We start from the raw sequence: 27,014 nt of genomic DNA, 5'->3' as shown, positions 1-27,014 counted from the left end.
ACCGGGGCCCCAGGTATCTGCCTTGGTCACACCTCACTGGTGTAGGTTTGTCTAGGTGCATGGGCTGAGGAACCTTCTGGAAAAGCCATAGGAGCCAGGTAGGGTTTGCCGGGCCAAAGAGCAAAGCCTTGGAGTCAAACATGAAGAATAAATGAGTGAAAGGTGGTGTCTATGGTGGGATGAGGTTGGTGGTAGGGGACAATCAGTAAAAACCGACAGAAGCTTTTAGCTTCTCTAAAAGCTCTGGGAGGGCTTCCCTGGTGGCGCAGTGGTTGAGAATCTGCCTGCCAATGCAGGGGACACGGGTTCGAGCCCTGGCCTGAGAAGATCCCACATGCTGCGGAGCAACTAGGCCCGTGAGCCACAACTACTGAGCCTGCGCGTCTGGAGCCTGTGCTCCGCAACAAGAGAGGCCGCGATAGTGAGAGGCCCGCACACCGCCATGAAGAGTGGCCCCCACTCGCCGCAACTAGAGAAAGCCCTCGCACAGAAACAAAGACCTAACACAGCCAAAAATAAATAAAAATAAATAAATAAATTAAAAAAAAAAAAAAGCTCTGGGAGATCCTGCTCTGAGACCCTCCTTGGGGTGAGATAACTTGAGGGGAGGGGCACGCTCTGCCCTCAGGCCAAGACCCCTCATGCCTTTGGCATTGGTGGTAATGCCCTGAAGGCTCAGATGGCAGTGATCTGGGACTTGGTGCCACAGGGTACCCCAGGAGGCAGCTGTTTGCCCGGCGGGCTGGGAGCCTTCCTGAGTCCATGGGAGACACCTCTGCGGTTGACCCCAAATAGCTGAATCTTCCCAGCTCCTCTGTGAGCAGGTACTTGGAAGTGCCCGTGGAACTGGGTACTTACTACTCCCAAGAAAGCTTCTGTTCCCACAGGCTGTCAAGGTCTGAGAAACTTGGGTTGCTTAATTTTCATAAACACCCTGAGTAGAGTAACATTACTTCCCTTTGGCAGATGAGGACACAGAGGCCACGAGAGACCGTGTGACTTATCCGACGTCACAGCCTGCCAATGGAAGAGCTGGGATTTGAACCCAGCTGGCCTGGCCCAGCGCTTGGGCTCCTTCTGATGCCTCCACCGCCTTCATCTCAACGCCTTTTCACTATAAGACAGCATCCCTGGAGAGAATTTCCAGTGGCCCTTATTGGAGGCCAGCGTTCTGTCTTCATCTCTTTTGAGCCCAGGCACCCTGTGGGGTCTGTGCAGCCGCAGCCTGGCCGGCGTAGGGCAGTCCAGCAGCCGCTTGCTCCTGGGTGGCTGCCCACTTCCTGCCGTGCCCTGCGTGCTCTGGGCCTGAGGCTGTGGCTCTGGAAGGGGATCCCCCACCCCCATCTGCAGGACTGGGTGATTCCAGGAAGCAATAAGCCGCTGAGTGCTGTGGCCAGGGCTCCCCTCCCTAATCCCCAGCCTGTCCGTGATTATCCGATGGCTTCAGCTGGGGGTGTGGGCAGCCGATGAGCCGGTGGGCAGCTGCTGGGTTTGCTGGGCCGGCAGGACAGAGCAGTCAGGGACAGGCCCCTGCCCGGGCTACAGAGGAGCCAGGAGCCATGAGGGTGGCGGCGGGCATTCTCTGGCTCCTGGCCCTCGGAGGGCCCCCGCAGGCCCGGGGCGCCTGCCCTTCTCAGTGCAGCTGCAGCCTCCACGTCCTGGGCAATGGCAGCAAAGCCAGGTATGGCACCAGGTGTGCGGGGTGGGTTGCCCAGCCTCCAAGGCTCCACCAGCTAGGCTGGGCTGGGAGGGGTTGGATGCATGGCCCTAGGACCGTGGCGGGGTGAAACCTCCATCTCCCTGGCCCTCAAGACCCATGGGTCTTGTGGGGCTTGTCTGGGCTGCATTTTCTTCCAGTCAGCAGGGTGTGGCTCTGCCTCGGGGGTGGAGTGGAAGTACCAGGTACCTTTATACATGGGGCAGGGGTGGGGCACAGGTGTGCCAGCTCCAGAAATCCTTCCTGAGTCTTCTTCCAGGATCCTGTGAGTGGAACCCTCTTTAAGGGCACAGGAAGTCTCCCCCTTACCTCTTTCTTTTCCTCTCCTTCCCTCCTGCCCCCTACCATCCTCTATCTCCCCAGCCCCTTCTTTCCCAGGACTCTTCCATTCTCTTGCCACACCTCCTGGGGGTACCCAATCATATCCCAGGTATTTCTTACCGCCCCACCCATGATGGGACCACCCGATTCCTCATGCTCTTACCACTTTGGGTCTCCTCTGGCCCAGCCCCCAGGAGCCTCAGCCTTGACCCCTTTCGATGGGCTCTCAGAAAGGCTAGGAGTGCCCACTCCATTGCAAGCAAGGGCCCCTCCATCCTCAGCCTCTTCTTTGACTTTCCTTATCCCCCATCTGAGCCCTGAGAGCACCTCCATCCTCTCCTCCTCCTCTCCCTGGGACGTTCCCAAGGCTCCCGTGGTTTGTGGACCCTTGCTCTTCCCCCATGGCTCATTCCCTATCTCTCTTTGGCAGTCTTTAAACTCTCTTTTCTCTGACCTCTTCAGCGCATCCGTTAATGACCACTGCATTTCCCAACTTACTCAAAGATTTCAGTCCCTGGTTTAGGGTCTTTCCTACCATCTTTCCAACCTTCTGGAGTTTCATCCTCCCTTTCTCCCTTGTCTTAGATGGCTGTTGGGGAGCCACTGATGGCTTCTGATCAGGACAGCAATGTTATCAGTGCGACTCTTTCAATGATCTTAGCGATGGGTGTCAGGCTGATTGGGTGTGAGGGGAGGTAGAGAAAGGTGAGGCACCCCCAAGAAAGGATCCCCCATGTGGTCTGAAGAACAGGAAGAGCTCCATTTTTGGCCCAAATCTGTGCTTCTCCAACTCATATGGGTCATCAGAGGTAAGGATCTTCTCCCCAAGGGAAGCCAGGGCTAAGCCCTGAATAGGCCAGGAATAGCCCATGGCCGAGGACAGTGTGAACCAGGGTGACAAAGAGCCTCCCTTACAACCTACAGAGAGCACAGGGCTCAAAGTCACACAGCATCCGTGGCAGAGCTGGTCCTGGAACCCAGAACTTCAGTTCCATTTCAAGAACTCTTCTTACCTGGTGATGCTGCCGTGGGCAGGGACCAGGGAGGGCTTCTGAGAGCAGGTTGACTTTAGGATGGAAAATGAAATTCCAAGGGCAGTTTCCAGGGCCCCTAACATCAGCTAGTGGTTACGCCTCCTCTGAAGCCAGAGCTCTCACCATCAGTTCTACCTGCCCAGAAGTCCCACAGCTGATAGGCACCGGCCCACCTGCATGGAGTGTGAGGAATGAGGGGAATGAGGCCATGAAAGGCTGTTGGGAAACCTGAGATCCCCAGTGGCCAAGGGCACAGGTTGTGCAGTCAGACCGAGTCTCCTTTTGTGTCTCAGACACCTTCCTCACCCCATCTTTAACCAGGGTCTCTCGGAGGGCCCAGCCCTTACATCTGAGCACCTGATGGACCTGCCTGTGCTCCACGCTCCCCTATCATGAACAGAGTGTGTGTACTTGTGGGTCCTGGGGTTTCCTGGGTCGGGGGGGTGAGTCTGGGCACCTGGAGAGATGTGTCCCCTTGTCCTTCATGCCTGGTTTGCCCCACCAGGAGCTGTGCGGTTGGCCTGTGCTGGCTCTTATCGGTTTCTTTGATCCCTCCATTGACCTTTTTCTCCCCCTTCCAGCACATGTTTTCCCATCAGCTCCCTTCCTCCCACCTACATCCAGACCTTCCTCCCTGCAACACCCAAGCTTCCATTATCACTGAAGGTATCGTTGCCTCCAATGCTTTTTCTTCCTTTGCTGGATTATAAGCTGTATGGGGACAGGGGCTGTGAGTCTGATATTCTTCTGTCACTCAGTAGGGGTTCCATGTATATCTAAAGAATGAATACGAGTGGGCGGAAGTAACTGGGCCTTTTGTGGGCACCATTGACAAAAACAAGCCAAGCCCAGCTGACTTTGAGTACTGCATGCAAGTTAAGCTGAGGGATGCTGGTGGAGCGTGTGTGTGTGTGTGTGTGTGTGTGTGTGTGTGTGTGTATGGTGCCAGGAAGAATGATATGAGCAATGCGTTATGACCTTACAAGAGAACAACCTCTCTTAGCAAAGCTAAACAATATCCCCACCTCACTCCCACCCCACCTCCTTCAGTGCAAGGAGAAACATCCTCCAGATGAAACTGGGGCTGCACAAGGGCTGGGTCCCTCACGCCCAGACTCAAAGTTTTGTTCTCTTGAGAATCTTTCCCTTTTTACCGTATGTGTGTGTGCTACTCTCAGTGATAGCATTTAATACAGTCCTGCATTGTCGGTTCCTCGAGGGCGGGCACTGCCTCCTGTTATCTCTCTATCTGCTTTAGTGTCAAACTTAATAGAATGAGGTTTAAGAAGTCACTGTTTGGGCAGAAGGAGCATTGGAAGGAGCTGGTAGGACTGACCTGATATACTTGCAGTGCTGGGATGCAGAAACTTACAACAGTGGTCAAGAGCAATTGGGCTCCTACAGGTGACAGGTATGCAGAGCTGGTACACACATGAACTCATTTAAACCCCCAAACCACCCTGTGAGGTGGAGTCTACTATTCTGGGGAAACTGAAGAAAATAGAGGTTACATAATAGACTCAAGGATACACAGCCAGCAAGCAAAGAGCCCAGAGGTGAATCCAGCTGTGGGGCTGCAAAATTCCAGTTTTTAAACACCTTGATCATCTCATGGTCCCTCAGTGTCAGGAGAGGCTCGAGGCATCCCGTGTGTGGCTTCCAGTTCTGATGCCGTTGCTATATATATATTTTTTTAAATGAAGAAAAGCCAAAGCAGTCACAAAAACTGAGCTATAATTTAACAAAGGAACCCTTTTAACTCATAGATGCAATGCTGCAGTACACAAAATGACCTCAGGATTTATAAATACTATTCATTCTTAGTGCACTGCAGGTGGTGTAGGCTGTAAGGGGACATAGTAGTTCAAGATTGAGGTCCTTCAGGCCAGTGACCGAGACCAAACGGCCCTCCTGGGACACTTGTGAGAGGCTCTGCAAGCAAGAAGCTCCCAAAGAGAAAACAGAAGGAATCTTGTTACTAGCCCACCTCCAGGGCACACCGCAGTCTGGGTTTGGTGTCCTATGAGGCCGTGCGCACCAGGGGGTCTCTTGAAAGGAGGTAAATTAAGGGGGAATCTCCGACCCCACAGGACCTTTGCTCAAATACTCCCATTTCTGTAAGCAGGACAGTGGTGTGCAACGACCCTGACATGACCCTGCCCCCAGCATCTGTCCCTCTGGACACCTCCAGCCTGCGCCTGGAGCGGACGGCCATTCGCAGGGTGCCCGGGGAGGCCTTCAAGCCGCTGGGCCGCCTGGAGCAGCTGTGGCTGCCCTACAACGCGCTCTGCGAGCTCAACGCTCTGATGCTGAGGGGCCTGCGCCGCCTGCGCGAGCTGCGCATGCCCGGGAACCGCCTGGCCACCTTCCCCTGGGCGGCGCTCAGGGACGCCCCCAAGCTGCGGCTTCTGGACCTGCAGGCCAACCGCCTCTCGGCTGTACCCCCGGAGGCCGCGCGCTTCTTGGGGAACCTCACCTTCCTTGACCTCTCCAGCAACCAGCTGCTGAGGCTGCCCGAGGAGTTGCTCGCCACTTGGACTCGCCTGCAGACGGGACCCTTCCTTCCCGGCCACCACGCCAAGCTGGTCCTAGGTAAGAGATGGCATCCTTCACTTGGAACCACTTTAGTGAGACTTGGGGGTCTTAGGCAAGTTTATTAAAGCCTCTCTGAGTCTCAGTTCTTTACCTGGAAAATCACACTTGCCTTCTGGATTTGAGTAAAGATTGAATGAGAGGCACACATTGGTAGGTAGGTTTAGGAGCTCAAGCGCCCAGCCAGACTGCTGCAGTTCAGACCTCAGCTCTGCCCCTTTTCCCTGTCCCATGAGGGGTTGGGAATCATGGTGAGGCCCTGGCAGAAAGTGGGTGATGGGGAGTGGGTGGGCAGTGTCAGAAGAGAGGCCTCCTGGCAGGTGTCCCTGGAGCATGCCTTGGCTCATGTGAGGTCCAGCCCTGGGGGCTGGAGCAATCTTAGAGCAGTTTGGGGCAGTTCCTGCCCTGAGGCTTGGGAGAGTCTCTCAAGGAGGGAATATTTAGATCCCTCACTTCCTGGATGTGGGGCAGGGAACAGCAAAGCCCATTCCAGCTCCGTCCACCCTGCAGACTTTCTCACCTGATAAAGGACATTGTATAGGGTAGTACTTACATGGAAAGGCATTGTTTATTTGAAAATCAACTTTGAATGTCCTATATATATATTTATATTTTATGTCCTCTTCTGATTATAATTCCTTCTCCCCCTCCTAAAAGGTAGCCACTGTTATGTTTATTTGCATGTTCCCTATCGTTTACATTTACATACACATGCATATACAAACATACATGCACATAGAAATTTTAGCAAACATACACGCACATAGAAATTTTAGCTGTGTGTTTTGCACAAAATTTCATCATATCATATGTATCAACTAGCACTTTTTTTGCCCCACAATATGTCTTGGAGATCTTTGTAAGTTACTACAAAAGGATCGACTTCATTTTTTAAAACTCTGGCATAATATTCCATCATACAGTTATACTAGAGTTTATTTAGCCATTCCTCCTTTTATGGGCCTTTAAATTGTTTCCATTATTTTGTTAACACCTGTGATGCCACAGAGAACATTCTTGACAATGCATCCTCGTGCACCGAGACAAATGTTTCTCTAGAGTAGGAACTGAGAAGTGGAATTGCTGGGTCATGGAATGTGCATGTTGGATGTTTTCATATTAATCATAGTCTCTAAAGTGCCAGTTCTTACCCCCCACCAGTAGTGTGCACGACCATCCGTGCTTGTGTCCACTCTGCAAGCTTATCTGAATGCCAGCCAATGTGTGGGCTCCATTCTAGGTGCTGCGGATACAGCAGTGAACAAGAAGGATGAACATCTATTCCCTCAGTAAGCTAACAATTAAAGTGGTCAGAATGTTTAACTTTTGCCAGTCTGACTGGTGAAAGTTTCATCGTCCTTTAACTTTGCCATTTGCATTATTTCTTTGGGGATTCTGTGTGAAGTCAGATAGCTCACCACCAGAGCTGGGCAGTGATGACTCTTGGGGTGCAGATGCATCATGAAACGCATTTAACCAGTGACACAAGGTAGCAGTCACCTGGATGGGGGTGGGGAGTAGGAGAGGAGCTGGCGCCTTCCCAGCTAGTGCTCTAAAAGACCCGAGAGTCATGGATATACAAGCAGGTCTGAATCCACCTTCCCCAACCCTTGACATTTCCGTTTCCAAATATATCAAATACATGTATGTAAATATAAAATATGCTATTGATTAGATGCTATCAAATTTAATAACAATCTGTGGAGGATAGAAAGGACATCACATTAAGTGCATTCATTTTGTATTTAGAAATGCAAACATATGAAAAGGAACTGTGTCTTAGAATTGAGGACCCACAATACCTCTCTATATGTTGAACTTTCTTTGACAGGGTAGGTGCAGTGACCTGCTTTCACTCTATAAAAGTGTTCAATTTTAAAGTAAAGAGGGCTGGGAATATAACATAAGATTTGATTCCCTGTCATCCTCACTCTTGTCTTTTTGAGCCTGTGTCAAAGGGACCATGGCTCAGAACAGCCACACTCTTTGCTGGGGTGATGCTGAAAGTGCCACTTATACTGGGAGGGCAGGGGTCAGGAATTCCCTGGAGGTCCAGTGGTTAGGACTCCAGGCTTCCACTGCAGGGGGCCTGGGTTCGATCCCTGGTCAGGGAACTAAGATCCTGCAAGCTGCAAGGCGAGGCCAAAAAAAAAAAAAGGAGGGTGGGTCGGGGTCATGAAGCATTTCTAGAAATGGATGGATTCTGACATATTGCAGTTATTGCAGAAATACCCACTGCCTGGCCAGTAGCCTGAGAGGATCAGTCCAAGAGTGGCAGCAGTAACTGCCAATTTTGTCGGCATGCTGTATGGCTTACCCAGTGCTTAATATCACTTATCTTTATTTATACTTATAGCCACCCAGAAAGGGGAGTGATGCTGTCACTCTAGATGAGGAACCAGGCTTAAGGTTGTAGCGAAGCAAGGAGCTGGGTCTGGAGGCCAGTTCTGCTGACCCTGAGCTCACAACGTGCCTTGTCCTCCCTGAGGGAGAAGGGGGGCTGGGCCTGGGGATCTGAATATCTAGGGCTCACCTCCTGCCCTGCCTTTCACCCCTGCAGGGCTGCAGGACAACCCCTGGGTGTGTGACTGCCGACTCTATGACCTGGTCCGTCTCCTGGAAGGCTGGGCCCCAAACCTGGCCTTCATAGAGGCCAGGCTGAGGTGTGCCAGCCCCCGCAGCCTGGCCGGAGTGGCCTTCAGCCAGCTGGAACTGAGGAAGTGCCAGAGTCCGGAGCTCCGTCCGGGGGCGGCCAGCATCAGCTCCCCCTTGGGCAGTGCAGTATTGCTACGCTGTGGGGCCTCCGGGGTCCCTGGGCCAGAAATGAGCTGGAGTAGGGCCAACGGGCACCCACTCAACGGCACAGGTGTGTGAGCTCCGGGGACGGCTGTGCTGAGATCCAGACTGGGGCGGGTGGGTCATCATCCCACATGGGGGGGGAATGGGGCTTCAGGTGTGCCAGGGAGAGGGAGGTAAGCTAAGCAAGGCTCTTTACTCCCATCCTATCTGAGTGGATTTGGGTGACTCCTCCCAGAGGCTGGGCATGGGGACAGTGGCTTCAGTAATAACAATGGATCGCAACCTGTCCTGTCATATTCCACCAGCCACTCTATCAGAGACTTGGGGCCCAGCCTGAGAGGAGCAAAACACTGGCTTTTTGGTAGAAGATGCTCTCTTAGTGTATTTAATATTGATAGTAAGGTTCCAAGTTGTAAATATGAAGCCAGCATCACTAGGAGTAATTAATGCTGGGAGTTACCATCTATTGAGCGCTTCATGTGTTAAATGTATTACGTGCAAGGTGTCACTGAACTTTAAAGAACAAACTGATTATCCTTCTATTTGGGATGTAAGTAAACTGAGGCTAAATGTTTGGTCTGCATCACACAGCTCGTACAAGGAGGAACTGCCTGTGCCCTTTTTGCTGTGTAGACAGAGGTGGTCCATCCCTGGCACTTGCGGGGAGGGGGGCGCGGTTTGCAGGAGTCACAGCCCACCTACACGCAGAAAGAGGGTGAAGGAGGAATAATTTCTTGGCACCTGACCAGAACACCTCCCATCCCTCCCAGTTTCTGTGTTTCCCCCAAATACATTGGCAAGCGTTGCTCTAGGACTGTGGGCTTGAAATCAGTGTACAAACAAAATTGTGTAAGGAGCTCCACTAATGTAATACAGAAAGTTGGAGATGCTGTGATTGAAGTGGCAGTGGGGCCAGGCAGGGGTGTGCAGAGCACTTCCAGCTGGGCCTCCGCCTCAGGTTCACCCAACCCACCATACTCCCAAAGCATCAGCCTGCCACCCCTGAGGGGTCAGCTCTGCAGAACTCAGGCCCTTGAAAGACACAGTTGGAGCATCTCAGATTTAGAAGGCTGGTCATTCTTAGACTCTGCCTCAGCCTGTGTCTCCCCAAATTTGAGCCCAGGTGATATCTATCCCCATGGCTAATCTAAGAAAAGTTCAGTGACGCCCAGTCTGTTCTCGGGATAGCAGGGTGCTTGGCAGAATGTACACAGTCCAGGGGCTGTGAACTCGGCCCTGGAAGGAAGCTTGGGGCAAATGGGCCCGTTCATTCTCCCACACATGCCTCTTCCCCGCAGTGCACCAGGAAGTCTCCAGTGACGGCACGAGCTGGACTCTGCTGGGCCTGCCTGCTGTGTCCCACCTTGACTCTGGAGACTACATCTGCCAGGCCAAGAACTTCCTGGGAGCCTCGGAGACTCTTATCTCCCTGGTCGTCTCTGAGCCCCAGACATCCACGGAACACAGTGGGGGCCCAGCGGTACTGTGGGCAAGGACAGGTGAGGGGGCAAAAGCAGCTGCATACAACAAGATGGTGGCCAGGCATGTCCCCCACATCCCTGAGCCTGCTGTCCCAGCCACTCGGCCCCCTGTGCCCAACACGAAGGAGCAACTGATCCTCCACCCCTTCCACATGCGGGCCCCAGGAGAGCACTTGGATGTGCAGGCAGGACCCCAGGAGGCCCAAAGGGTGAGCTCTCTCAAGGTGGTGGGGGACACTTACCAGAGCGTGACATTGGTGTGGAAGGCCCCCCAGGCTGGGAACACAACTTCCTTCAGCGTCCTCTACGCGGTCTTTGGGCAGCGCGACATGCGGCGGGTGGTTGTGCAGCCTGGGAAGACCAGCGTCACCATCCATGGGCTGGTGCCCAAGATCAAGTACGTGGCGTGTGTTTGCGTGCAGGGCCTGGTGCCCCGGAAGGAGCAGTGTGTCATCTTCTCCACTGACGAGGTGGTGGATGCTGAAGCCACTCAGTGGCTCATCAACGTGGTGGTGATCAGTGTGGCCGCCATCATCGCCCTGCCCCTCACGCTGCTCGTCTGCTGCGGTGCTCTCCAGAGCCGCTGGCGCAAGTGCCACACCAGGGGCTCCGCCGAGGCCACAGGTGCCTACGTCAACCTGGAGCGACTGGGCCACAGTGAGGACGGCTCAGAGGAGCTGTCCCAACACAGCCTCAGTGAAGCCGACAGGCTCCTCTCTGCCCACTCCAGCCTGGACTCTCAGGCCTTGGGCGTCAGGGTGGGCAGACGGATCAACGAGTACTTCTGCTGAGGGCCGTGCACACAGATGCCTACACGCCTGCTCCTGACCACTCTTCCTCTTCGCCTCCCACATGCTCACTCTGACACCTGAGTCCATGCTCACACACTCTTACCTACTTGGGTATCTGCTTACTCATACATTCACACACAACAACAACAACAGCTAACACTTATATAAGCACTTACTATGTGCCAGAAAGTGTTCTAAGTGCTTTATATACATTAACTCATTGAATTCTTATGACAACACTTTGCAGCAGGCACCACTCTTCTCCCCGCTTACCTGGAGAAGGAACAGGGTGAGTAAGTAACTTGCCTGTATCAGTCAGTTTTTGCTGTGTAACAAATAAAGGCAAAATTGCAGTGGTATACAGCAACAAGCACTTATTTTCACACAATCCATAGGTCAGTGGGTTGACTGTGGTGGCTCTGCTCTGTGTGTCCTACTTGGGGCTCAGGATGGAGAGCCAGTGGCTACCTGGGGCAGGCTTCTTTCATGGAGATGTCAGATGATATCAGAGAAATGAGCAAAAACATGTGATGCCACTTAAGCTCCTTAACACTGCCATTTCTGCCCATATTCTACCTGCCAAAGCAAGTCTCATGGCCAAAACTAAACTTTAAACAGGGCAGGAAAGGACAGTTCTCCCATGGAGGTAATGGTAGGGCAGGACATATTTTGCTGAGCAGTGATCTAATCTATGTTGCCCACAAGTACACAGCTAGGAAGTGGCAGCTCTAGAATTTGGACCATGCACTTGATTCCAGGGTTGATAGTCCTTGCTACTTTCCTATACTGCATCTTGATTCCATTTATGCTAACTCGTAGGCACTCACACATAATCTCTTTATCCATTTGCCACATTTGTACAGCCACATACATACACATGAGGGTCTCCACAGAGACCCTCACTGTGGACACATGGGTTCTAACATTTTTTTTCTCCGGGTGCCATTCTGCCTAGAGATAATCATCTGATTTTCAGTAAATTCTAGAGGTTTAGATGATGCCCAGGAGACTACTGCTCATATACTCTCAGAATGTCAGGCTGGAGGGATCTGAGAGACCCTCCGTGGCAGGTGGCACAGTACACTCAACGCTGTCTGGCACACAGCCCACCTCTGTCCCCATGTAGCAGCATTTGTGATTCTAACTGAAACTTACCTGGGTTCCTGAGGGTGTCTCAGAGCCTTCTGGGTCACTCAGTAAGCCACTTCAAAGGAGGATTCCTGTTCAGTGTGCTTAAAGCTGGGAAACCTCTGAGATGTCATCTCTGCACATAGGAGAAGACAAGCGTTCCCAGCAGAAGGGCCAATGTTCTGTCTTGTCGGAAGGAGTGGCTTCTAATGAAGGCAGCATCCAGGCTGTTTGGTGCCAAGACCTTTGGGTAACAACTGAGGAAATGTGAGGACAGCGACTGATGCAAAAAAGCTATCTTGCTAGTATCACCTAAGAGACCCCATATTGTCTTGACTCTTTGCTAAATATAAAAACCAGTGTGATGCAGTGATGTCTAAAGTTACTGTACTTCCTCTCACATTTACGAAAGACCTTACAACAGATGACCTTACAACTTTTTTTCTTGTTTTCTCTCATTTTGATCTTCACAATGACCTGTTTTGAAGGCTGGGTTATTTGATTTTATAGACAAGAAAACTGAAACCCAAAGAGCTGAATAATTTATAGAGCACAGTGATGGATTTTCTTGGAGGATCCGTGTCTTTGATAATGTTCTGGCCAGGCTGAGGGTCTTTGTTCAGTATTGATCTCTGCAGTGTGACCCACAGCAGTTTTACTATGGAAATGGATTTTTTTGAGCTACTGAAACCTGGGATCAGAACCATGAGAGCACCAGTGCATGTGAATGTGGGATTTCCATACATGGCTATTTCCTGCCCATCACCTGTAGGGTACATCTGACTTTAACTTGGGGGCTGTTGCTATTGGTTAGAGAAATTATTTGGTTGGAAAATGACAAAGCCACTGTCTACATCATAAGTCAGCAAACTTTTGTTTTTCTATAAAGAAAGCCAGATAGGAGATACTTTAGGCTCCATTACTACTACTCAACTCTGCTGATGTAGTGTGAAAGCAATCCCAGACAATATGTAAGTTAATGAGCATGGATGAGTTCAAATAAAATGTTATTTACAAAAACAGGTGGCAGGCTGGATTTGGCTCCCAGGCTGTAGTTTGCCAACCCCTGATCTAGATTTGTAAAGGCATTTCTGCTATGCCTTGTGAGACTTAAGACTCAACTCTGATTGTTTGGTATATGAGACTAACAGACACTCCCCAAATCAGAACAAATATAAGTGCAGTGGATGAAAGCAGCCATTTGTTGAAATGATAAAGATGTTTTCTCCAAATGATTGGCTAAGCCAATCGAGATTGAACAATTATTGACCCAACTAACATGCAGTCAGTTTTATTGAACCCTGTTTGAAGAAAAATCAGGAACTTGAAAGCAAGAATGTGTTAGTATTTATCCAGTATCGTGTGTGTGTGTGTGTGTGTGTGTGTGTGTGTGTGTGTGAAAGAGAGAGAGAAAGAAAGTTTCAACTTTCCAATGATTCATGAAGACCTACTTTGGTGGTCTGAAGGGAATAGCCCCCAAAATGGTCAGCCTCCAAATACCCATATGTCAGCCTTTCTTTGTGTATTCTGTCTTCCCTGGTTTGCTCTTGTAGAGAAGAATCATCCTGGATTGTGCTCATGAATATTCAAGTCACTGGAAAAAACAAATTCACATTGTAAAAAATAAAATGACGTCCTATTTATATATTAGTCTGTTGGTATATGAATCTGGTTAGTATGAGTCAGTCCCTGGAAACCTAATGTCTTCTTAAAATCCTGGGAAAAGAATTTCTAGGACTTCCCTGGTGGCACAGTGGTTAAGAATCCACCTGCCAGTGCAGGGGACACGGGTTCGAGCCCTGGTCCAGGAAGATCCCACATGCCACGGAGCAACTAAGCCCGTGTACCACAACTACTGAGCCTGTGCTCTAGAGCCCGGGAGCCACAACTACTGAGTCCTCATGCCACAACTACTGAAGCCCGCACACCTAGACCCCATGCTCCACAATAAGAGAAGCCACTGCAATGAGAAGCACGCACACCACAAGGAAGAGTAGCCCCCACTCACTGCAGCTAGAGAAAGCCAGCGGGCAGCAACGAAGACCCAACACAGTCATAAATAAATAAATAAATAAATAAATAAATAAATAAATAAATAAATAAATAAAAGAATTTCTAGTCTCTCAAGTGCTGAAGACCAGCCTGCACTAGGGTGATCCCACAGCACGTGGCCCTTGGAAGCCTTGTTTGGAGGTTGGTTGGAATAATGACATCTCCAACGTGTCGTTTTTTTTTAAAATTAATTAATTAATTAATTAATTTTTAATTTATGGCTATGTTGGGTCTTCGTTTCTGTGCGAGGGCTTTCACCAGTTGTGGCAAGTGGGGGCCACTCTTCATCGCTGTGCGCGGGCCTCTCACCATTGCGGCCTCTCTTGCTGCGGAGCACAGGCTCCAGACATGCAGGCTCAGCAATTGTGGCTCACGGGCCCAGCCGCTCCGCGGTATGTGGGATCCTCCCAGACCAGGGCTCGAACCCGTGTTCCCTGCATTAGCAGGCAGATTCTCAACCACTGCGCCACCAGGGAAGCCCCCTTTTTTTTTTTTGACTGCAACATGGTTATATTCCTCCTGACCTAGGCAGAGGGTATGTCTGTCGTCACTTGATGTAGACGTGTAAACTTACAGGGAACCAAAAGGCAGACAACAGAAATTTTATCCTGGAAAGTGGATGTGGCTATTAAAACTAGGCTGTTAGTCAAGGGGCTCAGTGAGCAGTGCATTTAGAGGACTAGAGCTAGAAACTTTTGTTTTAACTATCATATAATCCAGGAAAGACAAAAATCAATTTACAAGTACTTGAGCATATTTTACTGTATGGGCATTGCAGTCAGGATTGGTTAGGCTTATGCTGTGCTAACAATTCTCAGATTTCAGTGGCTTAACAAAGAAACACTTATTCCTGCTCTCACAGAGTCTACTTGAGTGAGTGGGAAATGAGGATGGGGGGAGGGCTCTGCTGTCTTCTTCACTCAGGGACCCAGGCTGATGGAGACTTCACCACCTGGAATGTCAACAGTTGCTGCAACAACGGAAAAGAGAACCTGGAGAATCACGTAGGGGCTTTTAAAACATTATTTCGTCCAACATTTCATTAGCCTGAATATTGGTCACATAGCCCACCTGTTTCAAGGGGGCTTGGGGATGTAGTCCTCCGTGTGTCTATCACAGGCATGCCACAGAGCATGGGGAGCCAAGAGGACCATCTGAGACATGGTTGGAGCAGGTGGAGGAGTGAAGGAAAAACACCAGCTTGAGAAAGAGGAAGGACAGCCTATCTGCTTCCTGGTAGGTTGCCTAGTTCTCTGTCTGAGCTCTCCCAAAGTTCCGATCATATTGGGGGATGGGGGGAAGGGGACGTTTTCCAGTTGAATAGATAGGAAATCTAAGACAAGCCGCTCAGAAGCCATTTTTATCTAATTATTTCACAAACGCAGAGTAACTCCTCCCCCAAGACGCTGTCTCTACTAAAAATCCTAAGAGCCAAGCTCCTAAAAGCATCCTTCCAGAAGGGAGATGGGGCTATAATATTCTCAGATTCCTTCCTTCCTTCCCTTTGTTGTTAAGTCTCTTGAGTTTAGGGACACCACTTAACCATTAGTTGTTTAAGATAAATGACACGAGCCAAGCTAACTTTAATTGTTCTCATCTCCTGTTTTAACCGACAGCACAGCTACTCCCTATGCCTATATACAAAATAAGGAAACCAGAGGATGAGGGAGTCAGGAGAGAAGAAGGAGCAGTGCAGAAGTGACCTGGGTGATTCCAGAGATGACATACCAGTGGGTGTCCTTCTCAAGTTTCCGGCAGACCACTGGAAGGTTTAGTTGAGCTGGATTCATTTAAAGAGGCTAGATGGGGTGAACAGAGAAGAAACTGTGGGGATGTAGGGCTCTTTAGGCCTTTCTATTTTGGGGTGAGAAAAGAACTCACTAGTCATTTGTGATACCCATGGATTGAATCACATTTTCCCACAAAGCAAGCCTGGTAAAATTTTGGCCAACTTGGTAAGGAACTCTGGAATGAGAATCACCCATCAGAGTTGCCCCCATCAGACCAGACTGGCTTGGGCCCTGTGCCCTCATGACCCTCAGTCTCTGCATGGGGCTGCCTGGGGAAGGGCATGACCTTGTGCAAGCACTCCTTGGAGTTGAGCATTGACTCATTCCTTGAAGGATGTCTAGACAGCACCTCTCCACATCTGCCACAGCTCTGTGCTCATTGTACTCTCCTTGCTTTTTAAATTTTCACTTTGAGAGGAAGTCCAGAGATCTAGCCAGATTGTAGAGTTAGACTGTCTGGAAACTCCAGCAAATATATCTGGCTTGGATGGAAAGCCTGGGGTGTAATCAGCTTAGTTGGTGACCCATTTCCCCTCTCACTGGTTAGCTACTAAGCGGATTTTCTTCCCTGAGGTCTTTTATAGGATATAATGTATATCATGAATCTTAGGGGAACCCATGGAATTTCAATAGTCATCAGAAAGTACCCCAAGTAATGGAAAGCAGACTCTCTTCCAGAGTCTGTTGGTGTGGGAGATGAATTAAACTTTATTGGGCACCTACTCTATGTTAGGTCCTTTATTTTGCGTAATATTAGTATTTCCTAGAAACACTATAAAGAATTCATTAATTTTCTCACTTTGCACAGGGGAAACTGACTTTCCAAAGATCTCAAGACTAGGAAGTATAAGCTAGATAGAAGACCCCATGGGACCGGATCTATAACAGTCTTGCTCACCATGGCCTTCCTTGCACCTAGCAAAGGTGTGGCTTAGAGCAGATGACCAATATATATTTGTTGAATGAATGAAGAATGGCAGATCAAGTATACAAAACCAGGTATTATCTCACTTAAAAAAATTTAACATATGAACTACACAGCGTTCAGGGAAGATTTATAACATGTGAAATACACAGCATTCAGGATAAATTATGTGATCCAGGATAAGAAACATGCTTTGATTTAATCAGAAAACACAATCCTGTGGTTTAACCTCTGTACCGTGATGCTTCTCTGATTCTGGTCATCCAAGCAGCAGGTGCAGTTGTCTTAACGCAGAAGAAAAATGAATCCACCACACGAGGTGCTGGGGAGATTACCACTGATAGGAGTGGTTGCAGAATTACTTTGTTAACCATTATCTGCATTCACTTTTAGAGACTGGTTGAAAATTCTAGGTTTCAGAAGCCAATTGTGATTGATGAAGTATTAGATGGATTCTGGCCAAATCTCCTGAACCATAGTGCTCAGGATAGCATTACCTGCTTGTTTCTCAGATCCTTTTTTATGAGACTGAGGGGAGGCAGTATCAGGACTGAATTGAACATCTGGCTTATAGTTTGCTCTCTGGACTCAAGAACCAGAAAAAGGGTGAATCTTCTGACTTTAGTGAAGAGACATAGCTCCCTCTTCTGGGTTCTTACTGAGCTTGTGATCTGGGCCATAACAGACCTCAGAGCATCCAGGGGCTTTGCTGCTGCTGTGCTGACCTACATCATTATGGATTACCAATAATAGGATTTGCCACTCGGAAGCTTGGACTATACTTATTCAAAAACTCATAAGGTAGTTTCTTACAGAAGAATATGGCTTCAGTTTCTCACTATTTCTTGCTAGCTCTGGTCTTTCTGGATTCACATGCAGCTCAGCCATCCTGTCTGCCAGGATGTACCTGCTCAGAGGAGAGTTTTGGCAGGTGCGCTGGGCTAACAAGATCCTAGAAGCTTGTAGGGGATGGGCTTTCTTCGGGGATGATGTGAAGTGGGAGCAGGCCAAGATTTGGCAGGAAATCAGCAAAATCTCTGTGAGACTCCCTCTACTTGGTGCTGAACTTTGATAAACTGTGCACTTTTACCAAAATGGGTCTAACTCTTGTATTTCAAGAGAATCGTATTTTTTTCCTTCTAATTCATATGTCTAATGCCAGGATAAGCCTGATCCCACTTCCCAATTTCCTGATGTACATCTCAAAGCTGTTCTGGTTTTTTGTACAGGACTCTGCAGTGCATGTCTATCACTTTGGGAAAGATCCCAAGGAAACTTCCTGAAGAGTTCAAGCAAGTGAGAATTGAAAATTCACCCTTATTTGAACTGCCCCGCGGGTCTTTCATCAACATGAGCACCTTGGAGTACCTTTGGCTCAATTTTAACAATGTCACTGTGATCCACCTAGGAGCCCTGGAGCACCTGTCAGAACTGAAAGAGCTGAGGCTGGAGGGGAACAAACTCCGTTCAGTACCGTGGACAGCGTTCCGTGCCACCCCGCTCCTGCGGGTCTTGGACCTCAAACACAACAGGATTGATGCACTCCCTGAACTGGCTCTTCAGTTCTTGGTCAACCTGACCTACCTTGACCTATCCTCCAATAGGCTTACAGTTGTAGCCAAGAGTGTCTTCTTGAACTGGCCAGCCTACCAGAAACACCGGCAGCCTGGCTGTGGGGTCGAGATTCTCTCCAGCATGGTGCTGGCGCTGCACGACAACCCCTGGTTATGTGACTGTCGCCTAAGGGGACTTGTCCAGTTTGTAAAGTCCATCAGTCTTCCAGTAGTCCTGGTGAATCCTTACCTCATGTGTCGAGGTCCTCTCTCCAAGGCAGGGCAGCTTTTTCACGAAACAGAGCTCAGTGCTTGCATGAAGCCGCAGATCTCAACCCCCAGCGCCAATGTCAGCATCCGGGTGGGACAGAATGTGACCCTGCGATGCTTGGTACAGGCTAGCCCCTCACCAACTATTGCCTGGACTTATCCCCTGAGCACGTGGAGGGAATTTGATGGTAAGTGCATGCACCCTCTCCACGTATCTGGGGGGTTGGGGAGGTCTGTAGCAACCCTGCTCTCAATAGAGAAGTTCTAAACTGGGTCAATCATGAAGGAGGGGTGCAGGTAAGACTGGGACAGACCTGAATTATACTCACCACGACAGAAAAAATTCCGAGACAGTGTTCCACTATTGGCATTATTTTATTATTATTATCGTTATTTGGTCATGCGACTCAGTGAAAGCCCGGAATCCTAACCACGAGGCCACCAGGGAACTCCCTATTGGCATTATTTTACATGGTTGCATACAGATCTCTATAGGATATAAGATGTAAATATATGTACTCCATATAATATATATTTATATATTTGTTGCATACAGATCTATCGATATAGTATATATTTGTTACACACATATATGTAAAATATATATTTATATATTTTTGCATACAGGTCTCTATAGGAAGTAAGATATAAATATATATATTACATACATATTTGCTGCATATATATATATTTGTATATTTGTTGCTTACAGATCTTGATAGGATGTAAGATGTTAATATATATGAATTGACTTAACATATTGCATTGATATAAATATTATAGAATTGTATATGAACACATATATTCTTTGAAAGCCTTCTAGATGTAAAACACCGTACTGTGTATTTTTAAATCATAGAATTTCTGACTAGAACTGATTCTAGATATTATCTATTACTTATTTCTTAAACTTGTCTGAACAGACTCACCTGGGGTGCTTGTTTCAAATAAAATTTTCAGGCCTCTCCCTGGACATTTGATTCAGTTAGTCCAGGGGAGGGCCTGAGAGAATGTATTTTAAGAAGTGTTTCCTCCCTCTGCCATTGCCTACCCCCCAGCTAACTCTTACCAGGCAAGGTTGGGAAGTCCTAGATATTGACTGAATTTTACACTTCCTACCGCTGTGTTGATCAGACGTTATTGGCTTGAAGTTGCCACACTGGGCGCAGGGAGAGGGAGTGACTTTCGTGGGCCCCACCGCTGGGATTCTAACCTGCCTCTCATTTCCTGAAGCTCATGCTCTGCTATCACACCTCAGCTGAAATCACCTTTAATGCCACCCTTCAGCATTGGGGTACATCACAAACCCAGGGATGGCCTCTTGAGAAGTATCTTGACGCTATCTAGAAGACAACTAGAAATATCTAAGTGAAACTTGAGAAGTACAATCAGTCACCCAGACATTTGTTATATATGGTGACAAACCTCTGGATGATTCAAAAATACTTAATTAGCTGAAATTTTGACTTTTTCCTATCATTTGATTACGTCTTATTGGCTTGAGGTTAAATACCAATGAAGGAGAAACATAGGATCTGTTGTCGTAGCCTCTTTGAGAATGATGAGATGCATCCAGATGTTATCTTTTGTGATGTTCTGTTATCATATTCTCTTTGGCACCATGTTAGATCCATCCTCTCAGTAATAATAACAGCTAACACTTACTGAGCACTTACTATCAAACTTACGGAGTAAATACTGTTATCATCCCATTTTACTGATGAGGAAATTGAGGCCAAGACATTCTAAGCAACTCATCCAAGATCATATATTTAGTAATGGATAGAATCCAGGCATTTGGCTCCAGGCTCTGAGCCACTCTCCATCCGGGAGGTAAAAAGGCACTTCCTGAAGCTCACAGTATTGTACAATCACACTGTTGGTAGAGATCTCCTGGAAACCACGTGTTAGCTCAATGAGACTAAGGTCATTTGGTGGGAGGGCCTAGTGAAGTTAAAAGAGGGTGGTCTTCATGGACAGAAGAACTAGGTTCCAGATCAATCGACACCCCTGAACGATTCTCACTATAGGCAAGTTGCTTAATCACTCTAGTCCCCAACTTCCCATGTGTAAAAATTGGGTGCTTACCTTACAGGATTGCTGAGAGGCAACACCTGGCACCTAGTACATACTTAATAAATGGTCGCCACCACCTTTTAACAAAAAACTGGCATTGCTGGACACTCTCCAGCTGACTGTCTATCAGAGAAATGTCTACCTGAGCTGTTTTGCTGTCTCTCTACCCAGTGTTGACCTCGTCTACTGCAGAAGATGCTGCTCTGTCGGAGCTGGTCATACCTGCTGCCCACCTGGTCGACAGGGGCAGTTACACCTGTGTAGCCTCCAACTCCATTGGCAGGAGCACCTGTGTCATCTCCCTTCACGTCCAGCCCGCCCAGGCCCCGCCCACACTCCATTCTCTTTTCTCCACTTCGGAGGGCAATGCCTACGTTGACCTGCGGGTGGTTAAGCAGACAGTGCGTGGGATCGTGCTGGAATGGTTTGTGGCAGCCGACACCCCTGAGAAGTGGTTCACCCTCTACATTGGGTCGGATGAAGCCCTCAGGAAGGAGGTCGTTCATGTCGGCCCGGGAATCAGCACATACTTGGTGGATGATCTCCTCCCTGGCACAAAATATGAGGTCTGCCTTAGCCTGGGGCGCCGGCCCCCCCGCCAGGGCCGGTGTGTGGTCTTTGTGACGGGCCGAGACCACGGCGGGCTGGAGGGACGGGAGCGCCTCCTGCACACCACGGTGATCCTGTGCGCCGTGCTGCTCGCGGTGCCTGTGGGCGCCTATGTCTGGGCAGTCCAGGCTCCCTGCAGCTGCAGGGAGCGGGGCCTGCGCTGCTGTCCTCATCGCAGGAAAGCCCCCAGGTGCCCCCTGGCAGTCTCAGAGCACAGGGATGTCTCCTACGGAGACCACACAGCTGTCTGTGAAGACGGCCTGGGGCACAGAGATGCTGAGGGGGAGGGGGACGAGGAGAGAGATGGAGAGGGAGATAGTGGCCCGGGAGGAATGGTGTGGGCCTCCAGCCCCTAAATTAATTCTCTGTGGCAGCTCAACTTGGCTCGACCCATTTAGTCAACTAGTATTTATTGAGCAGCTACTCAGTTCCAGGCTCTGAACTTGACACAATGATCCAGGAGACACAATTCTTATTTTCACAGAACTGGTGCCAATGGACCTTTGTCCAGTTATCCATGGTGACTCGAAATTAATAAATGTTATTTTCTAAATATATAACCCTATAACATTTACATGTTTACATGGAACATTTACATATAACACATTTCACATGTGTTCTCCTCCAGCAGAAAGGTAGGATTCTAGCCTTTGTTACAGGTGAAGAAACAGAAGCCCAGAAAGTTACTGACTTGACCAATGTCACCCAACTAGTAGGCAGGAGGCACCACCCAAAAGAGGTGCTAGTTCCACTGTTTCCTTTAAATGTTCGCTTTGAAGTCTCTTGTGTCTCCGGTTCTTCAGAAAGTATTATTCTTCCTTTTAACAGCAAACTCCCAACTGAGATCACGTAAGTTTGATGTTCTAAAAAAGCTGCCTTTTGGGGTGATGAGAGCCTGGCGGGTGATGTGAGTCTCCATTTGTGGGTGTCTGTGTCCCTGTGAGCAGTCCTCGGTGCTCCTGAGAGCCTGGTGCCGTCAGCAGTGAGGAACAGGGGACTGGCTGCAGCCCGGGGCTCATGGTCCAGTAATTGATGGAAAGCAGGGTCACAGGAGCCCTATTTGGAAAGAAAAGAATTTATATAAAATCATACAACTATAATTATTATAATTGCTCTTATACTTATTACAAAGAGGAGGCTACACAGTCCTGATTCCCACCTAGTTTCATGCGATGGTGAGATTAAGGCTTATTTTTTCAGCCCTGTGTCCCTAGTATTGCAGTGCTGAGTGTGACAAATGTTTTTCTATGAATAAGGATATAATCCGCACTCCCTTCCCCAGTTAATGTTCCAGGCTCTCCTATTAAACCCCTGAGAGGTGGTTATTTCCTCTTACTGGGCTCACATGGAGTAGGGGGGGGTCCCCCTGAACCTCAGGGACGGCTCACTCTCCCTCCACGCAGCCCTGCTAGTGAAGGTCTTTCCCAGGATTTAAACCGACATCTGTGTCCTCACAGCTTCTCCCACTGGCCACAGGGAAACGGTCTGAAGACTCAAGTGTGAGCTGACCTTGTGACATCCCCAGAAATATCTTCTCCCTCCTTCCCACCTTCCTTACCAATTCCTACTCATCCTTCCAGACCCATCTCAAGTATCACGTCCTCCAAGTAGCCCTCCTTGACTTTACATGTCTAGGAAAAAGAAATAATGAGTGGAACAGGATATGCAATGTTTTTGTTGCTTGCAAGCCCTTTGGGGCAGAGACTGATCTTTCTTGCTGTAGCTGCTGGGCTCATCCAATACCTGGACTGTGTTGATAATCAGTGTTGCTTATGATGAATTTTAAAAAATTGAAGACAGCTCTCATATTCAGACCAATTGTTCCCTCACTTCTTCAAGATCTCCTCATTTATTTTTGTCTGAGCACCAGAAGCTTTTTTATGGAAAATTTCAGTCACACCAAAAGTAGAGAAAATCTTGTTCTTCTCTTCAGTTAGCTTCCATAATTTTTTTTTTTTAACATTTTCCACTCTGACTTCATCTAGTCCTTGCTCTCAACAGGTTTTTTAAACTGGAGTATTTATGGTAAATACAAAACTTACCTGTGAATATTTTAGTTCTATCTCCAAACAGATAAAGAAGTTTCAAAAAGACACGACCACGATTCCACTGTCACACCAAAGAACATGCATTTTTGAACTAAATGTACATATATATAGTTATATATACGTATGTGTACAAATAACACACATGTATATGTAACGTAGAAGAGAATTTTTTTATGAGAGATTTCCCATGATAAATTTTGAGAAAACGTGGTCGGAGCAGGGTAAGAACGTACTTCCATTGGCCTCTGCGTACTCCTTTCATAGGATCAAAGGCTGTCCATGGGTCTTGAGGGGGTGCAGCCATCGTGAAGTGGCCTGGGGCTACCTTGAAGGCAGGAGTGGATGCTTTGGCCTCCACTTTGGGCAAAGCAAGCTTCGTGGTGGGTGTGGGCAGAGGGACAGGAGGAGGGAAGGGGCTGTGGAAGAGGAGTGTGGGTAGCAGGGAGAGTCAGGAGCATGTCCCGAGCAGGGGCAGTGTTCAGCTGCGTCTGTGACATGGAAATGTAGGGAGAGGGAACATAATCTAGAGAGGATTTCTGAGAATCTGATATTTTAAGACCCTTAGACTGCCCCTTAAAAAATCCTAAAGATGCACGTTAGATCGATTAGGCAATATGATGGTAGGGGTAATAGCACAGACTCTGGAGCCCAGTTTCCTGGGCTTAAATTTTGGCTTTGCTTCTTACTGGCTTTGTGACTCTGTTTCCCTGAGCCTTAATTTCATCATCTGTAAAATGAGGATAATAATAGTACCTACCGCATAAGGTTGTCCTGATGCTTGTACGAATTTTTACACGTGAAGATCTCAGAACAATGCCTGGCACATAGTAGGCCCTCAATAAGTATCACCATTTAAGGCATCCATGTCCATGTCTGTTTTCTCTGAATGTGACTCAGCAGACAGACTGGTCATTTGGAACAGCAGATCTTATTAGGATTACATATGTGTGTCTATGTAGAAATACATACATATATGTATGTATACATATAAAGACAGGGTATCCAGGCTAATGTCCTTCACATTCTGTTTAATTAATGCTTAATTAATGTTCTGTTCTGTATAAATAATGTTTCAAATATGCTATAGTTTTAGATTCATTTGTCATGCTCTTGGGAATATGTTCAGAGCTTAGACCATGTCTTTTTAAGGTAAGTGCCTTTGATACAGGAGACATTTGTAAGCAGGGCTACTTGCTTTTAGAATGAAGCCATTGCTAGTCCTAGGCATCTGTTATTAGCAACTTGAGAGAGGTGTTTTGTCCTTTTCTCTTTTCTTCTTGCTTGTTAGAGCCTGTGTCCCTAACACCTACAGGAGGGCCTGACACAGATGATATACTCAGAAATTGTGTTATTGAAAGAATGATTGAGTAAATTATTGATTAATAAATAAATGACTGGCCCTCACTCAGCCAAAGAGGTCCATTTGTACAATTTTATAATGTCACCAATATCACCAGCCCATTGCTACAAAATAAGGTCACTTACTTTATCGATCAAATTATGGTTGCTTAAGCCTTACCCACTTCATTCTAGAAACTAAGACTTTCTATTTTTAAAAAAAATTATTTATTTTATTTTTGGCTGAGTTGGGTTTTAGTTGTGGCACGCCGGCTCAGTAGTTGTGGCTCACGGGCTTAGTTGCCCCGAGGCATGTGTCATCTTAGTTCCCCGACAAGGGATCGAACCCACATCGCCTGCATTGGAAGGCAGATTCTAAACCACTGGACCACCAGGGAAGTCCCATAAACTAAGACCTTCTGAGCACTGCCCCCTCACCCAGTTATTTCTGTGAATCTCCTAAGGGGTCCTCCCTGTGTCCACATGCCAGTCAGCAGCCTTAGTCCTCACATGGCATCCTCCCCATTCTTCCTGCCCATCCTCCCATGCTCGGGGCCCTTGAAGACTGTCAGGGAAGTATTCCTGCTTGCCAACAGATGCCAACATCCATGCTGGGTGAGCTGACCCAGGATCTTCTCAAAGCTTCCAGTCCTCATGGTGGGGAGGGATAAACTGGGAGATTGGGATTGACATGTACACACTACTATATATAAAATAGATAACTAATAAGAACCTACTGTATAGCACAGGGAACTCTACTCAATACTGTGTACTGACCTATGGGAAAAGAATCTAAAAAAGAGTGGATATATGTATACGTATAACTGATTCACTTTGCTGAACAGCAGAAACTAACATGACTTTGTAAATCAACTATACTTCAATATAAATTAATTTAAAAAAAAGCGTCCGGTCGTCAGAGAACCAGGAGACTCTGGCTCCTGCCCAGCTCTTGCCAAACTTCGCCAGCTGGACTCTGGGGGACAGCTGTTCAGTACAGAGTCCCATGGGTCCTCTGAGGGGCAGTCTCATTGGTTCCTAACTCCCTTGGAGCATAGATGCTCAAACGCAATCTGTAGGGCTGCAAAGGTCACAGATGTTGTGGTGTCTGCCCCGCTCTCCCCCACTTGCCTCCTGGTCCACTCTCCTCTCTTCTCCTGTCAGAGGGTGGAAACATCCTGGAGGTAAGGATGAGCAGAAGAAATCCTTTCCTCAGGGTATGATGCTCTAGCATGGGGACCGTCAGCCGTCCTCAAATGCCATCGTGTACAACTAAGAGTAGCACCTGTCTCCTGAGCTTGTATCAGCAGAAACAAAGCTGGTGGCAGGTGCTTTGCATAGATTAGCTCTTGTCATCCTCATAGCAGTGATTTTTTGCATCCTGTACTGATGAGGAAAGTGAGCCCCAGGGATGCTTGGTGTCTTGTCCCAAGTCACACTTAGGTGGCAGAACCAGGATTCAGACCCAGGGCTGTAAGACTGTAAAAAGCAATGTTTGTTTGTTTGTTGTTTTGTTTTTGTTTTCTCGGCCACACCACGCAGCCTGTGGGATCTTAGTTCCCCAACCAGGGATCGAACCCGTGCCCCCTGCAGTGGGAGCACAGAGTCGTAACTACTGGACTGCCAGGGAATTCCCGAGCACGATGTTATTTCATGTAATTAGAAAGTCTGAGCTCAACCACAGGAAAAAAGCACACACTGTTCTACAGACTTCTTGGAGTCACATCGGTTGGTTGTCCATCTATCCTTAGGGCCCAGGAGCGGTAGAGCCCACCCAATCTGTTACCCCTGCCTCCCAGCTCCTTACCTTGAGGTCTAACATTGTGCCTGTCCTAGTGTGACTGGCAGGCAGTCCCTTGGCCCACACTGTTCCCTAATGCAGTGGCACTTGGCCTGGCCTCACTCCCACTGTCCAGAGGGTCTCCTCCAGTGCCACCACATTTGCTGGTCCCTTGGTGTTAGCCATATCTTCCTCCTCTTTCTCAATATGGCTTGTGCTGGCAACTAGGCACTTTTCCCATGCTTCCCAGTACAAGAGTTGCTCACATGCCCAGTTTCCAAGATTGCCTCTGCTTTGGTTCAAGTTCCTAGGCTTGTCCTGGAGCCCCCATTCCCCACCCCTGGGCCTTGATACTGGCCTGAGCTTCCAACCCAGGGGCCTTCATGTCCCAGAGACAGCATTGGTTCCTGGGCTTTCATGCCTATACCAGGCCTCCCAATTCCTGCCCTCGCTGGGCTGGGCTGGGAGATAATTAATTTTAGCTCCAGATCCCATCCCTCCCCAAGCAGCCCTGCTGAGGCTTGTCCTGCTCATCCAGGCTCTGATAAGCCACACTCGGGGAGACAAGCCCCACAAACGTGTTGCTGTTACAGATGTATGCGTGGCAATTTGGACAAAATTTTGCAGCCTCCCACAGTCGGATCTGGGGGTCGGGGGATTGATCCACCAAAGGAGCCAGGCGGCAGGCTGAGCTTGGCTGTCAGGACAAT

At 48.4% G+C, this 27,014-nt stretch overlaps 2 protein-coding genes across 2 annotated transcripts; both read left to right on the top strand.

Moving 5' to 3' along the window:
* Nucleotides 1–1,559: 1,559 nt before the first annotated feature.
* LRIT1 (leucine rich repeat, Ig-like and transmembrane domains 1) lies at nt 1,560–13,236 on the top strand (the record flags this gene model as incomplete). Its single annotated transcript, XM_082339679.1, has 5 exons — nt 1,560–1,681; nt 3,654–3,738; nt 5,136–5,664; nt 8,225–8,530; nt 9,762–13,236. The coding sequence occupies 5 exons, from the start codon at nt 1,560–1,562 to the stop codon at nt 10,733–10,735; spliced, it is 2,016 nt and encodes a 671-aa protein (XP_082195805.1). The 3' UTR covers nt 10,736–13,236.
* A 900-nt stretch (nt 13,237–14,136) lies between these two features.
* Nucleotides 14,137–26,987, top strand: LRIT2 (leucine rich repeat, Ig-like and transmembrane domains 2). Its single transcript, XM_082406685.1, has 3 exons — nt 14,137–17,561; nt 17,860–18,641; nt 20,677–26,987. The coding sequence occupies exons 1-3, from the start codon at nt 17,452–17,454 to the stop codon at nt 21,492–21,494; spliced, it is 1,710 nt and encodes a 569-aa protein (XP_082262811.1). The 5' UTR covers nt 14,137–17,451; the 3' UTR covers nt 21,495–26,987.
* Nucleotides 26,988–27,014: the final 27 nt, after the last annotated feature.

The sequence above is a fragment of the Balaenoptera borealis genome, assembly GCF_965194805.1.
Source record: "Balaenoptera borealis genome assembly, chromosome: 10".
NCBI lineage: Eukaryota > Metazoa > Chordata > Mammalia > Artiodactyla > Balaenopteridae > Balaenoptera > Balaenoptera borealis.
This window is presented reverse-complemented; position numbering and strand designations above follow the sequence as displayed.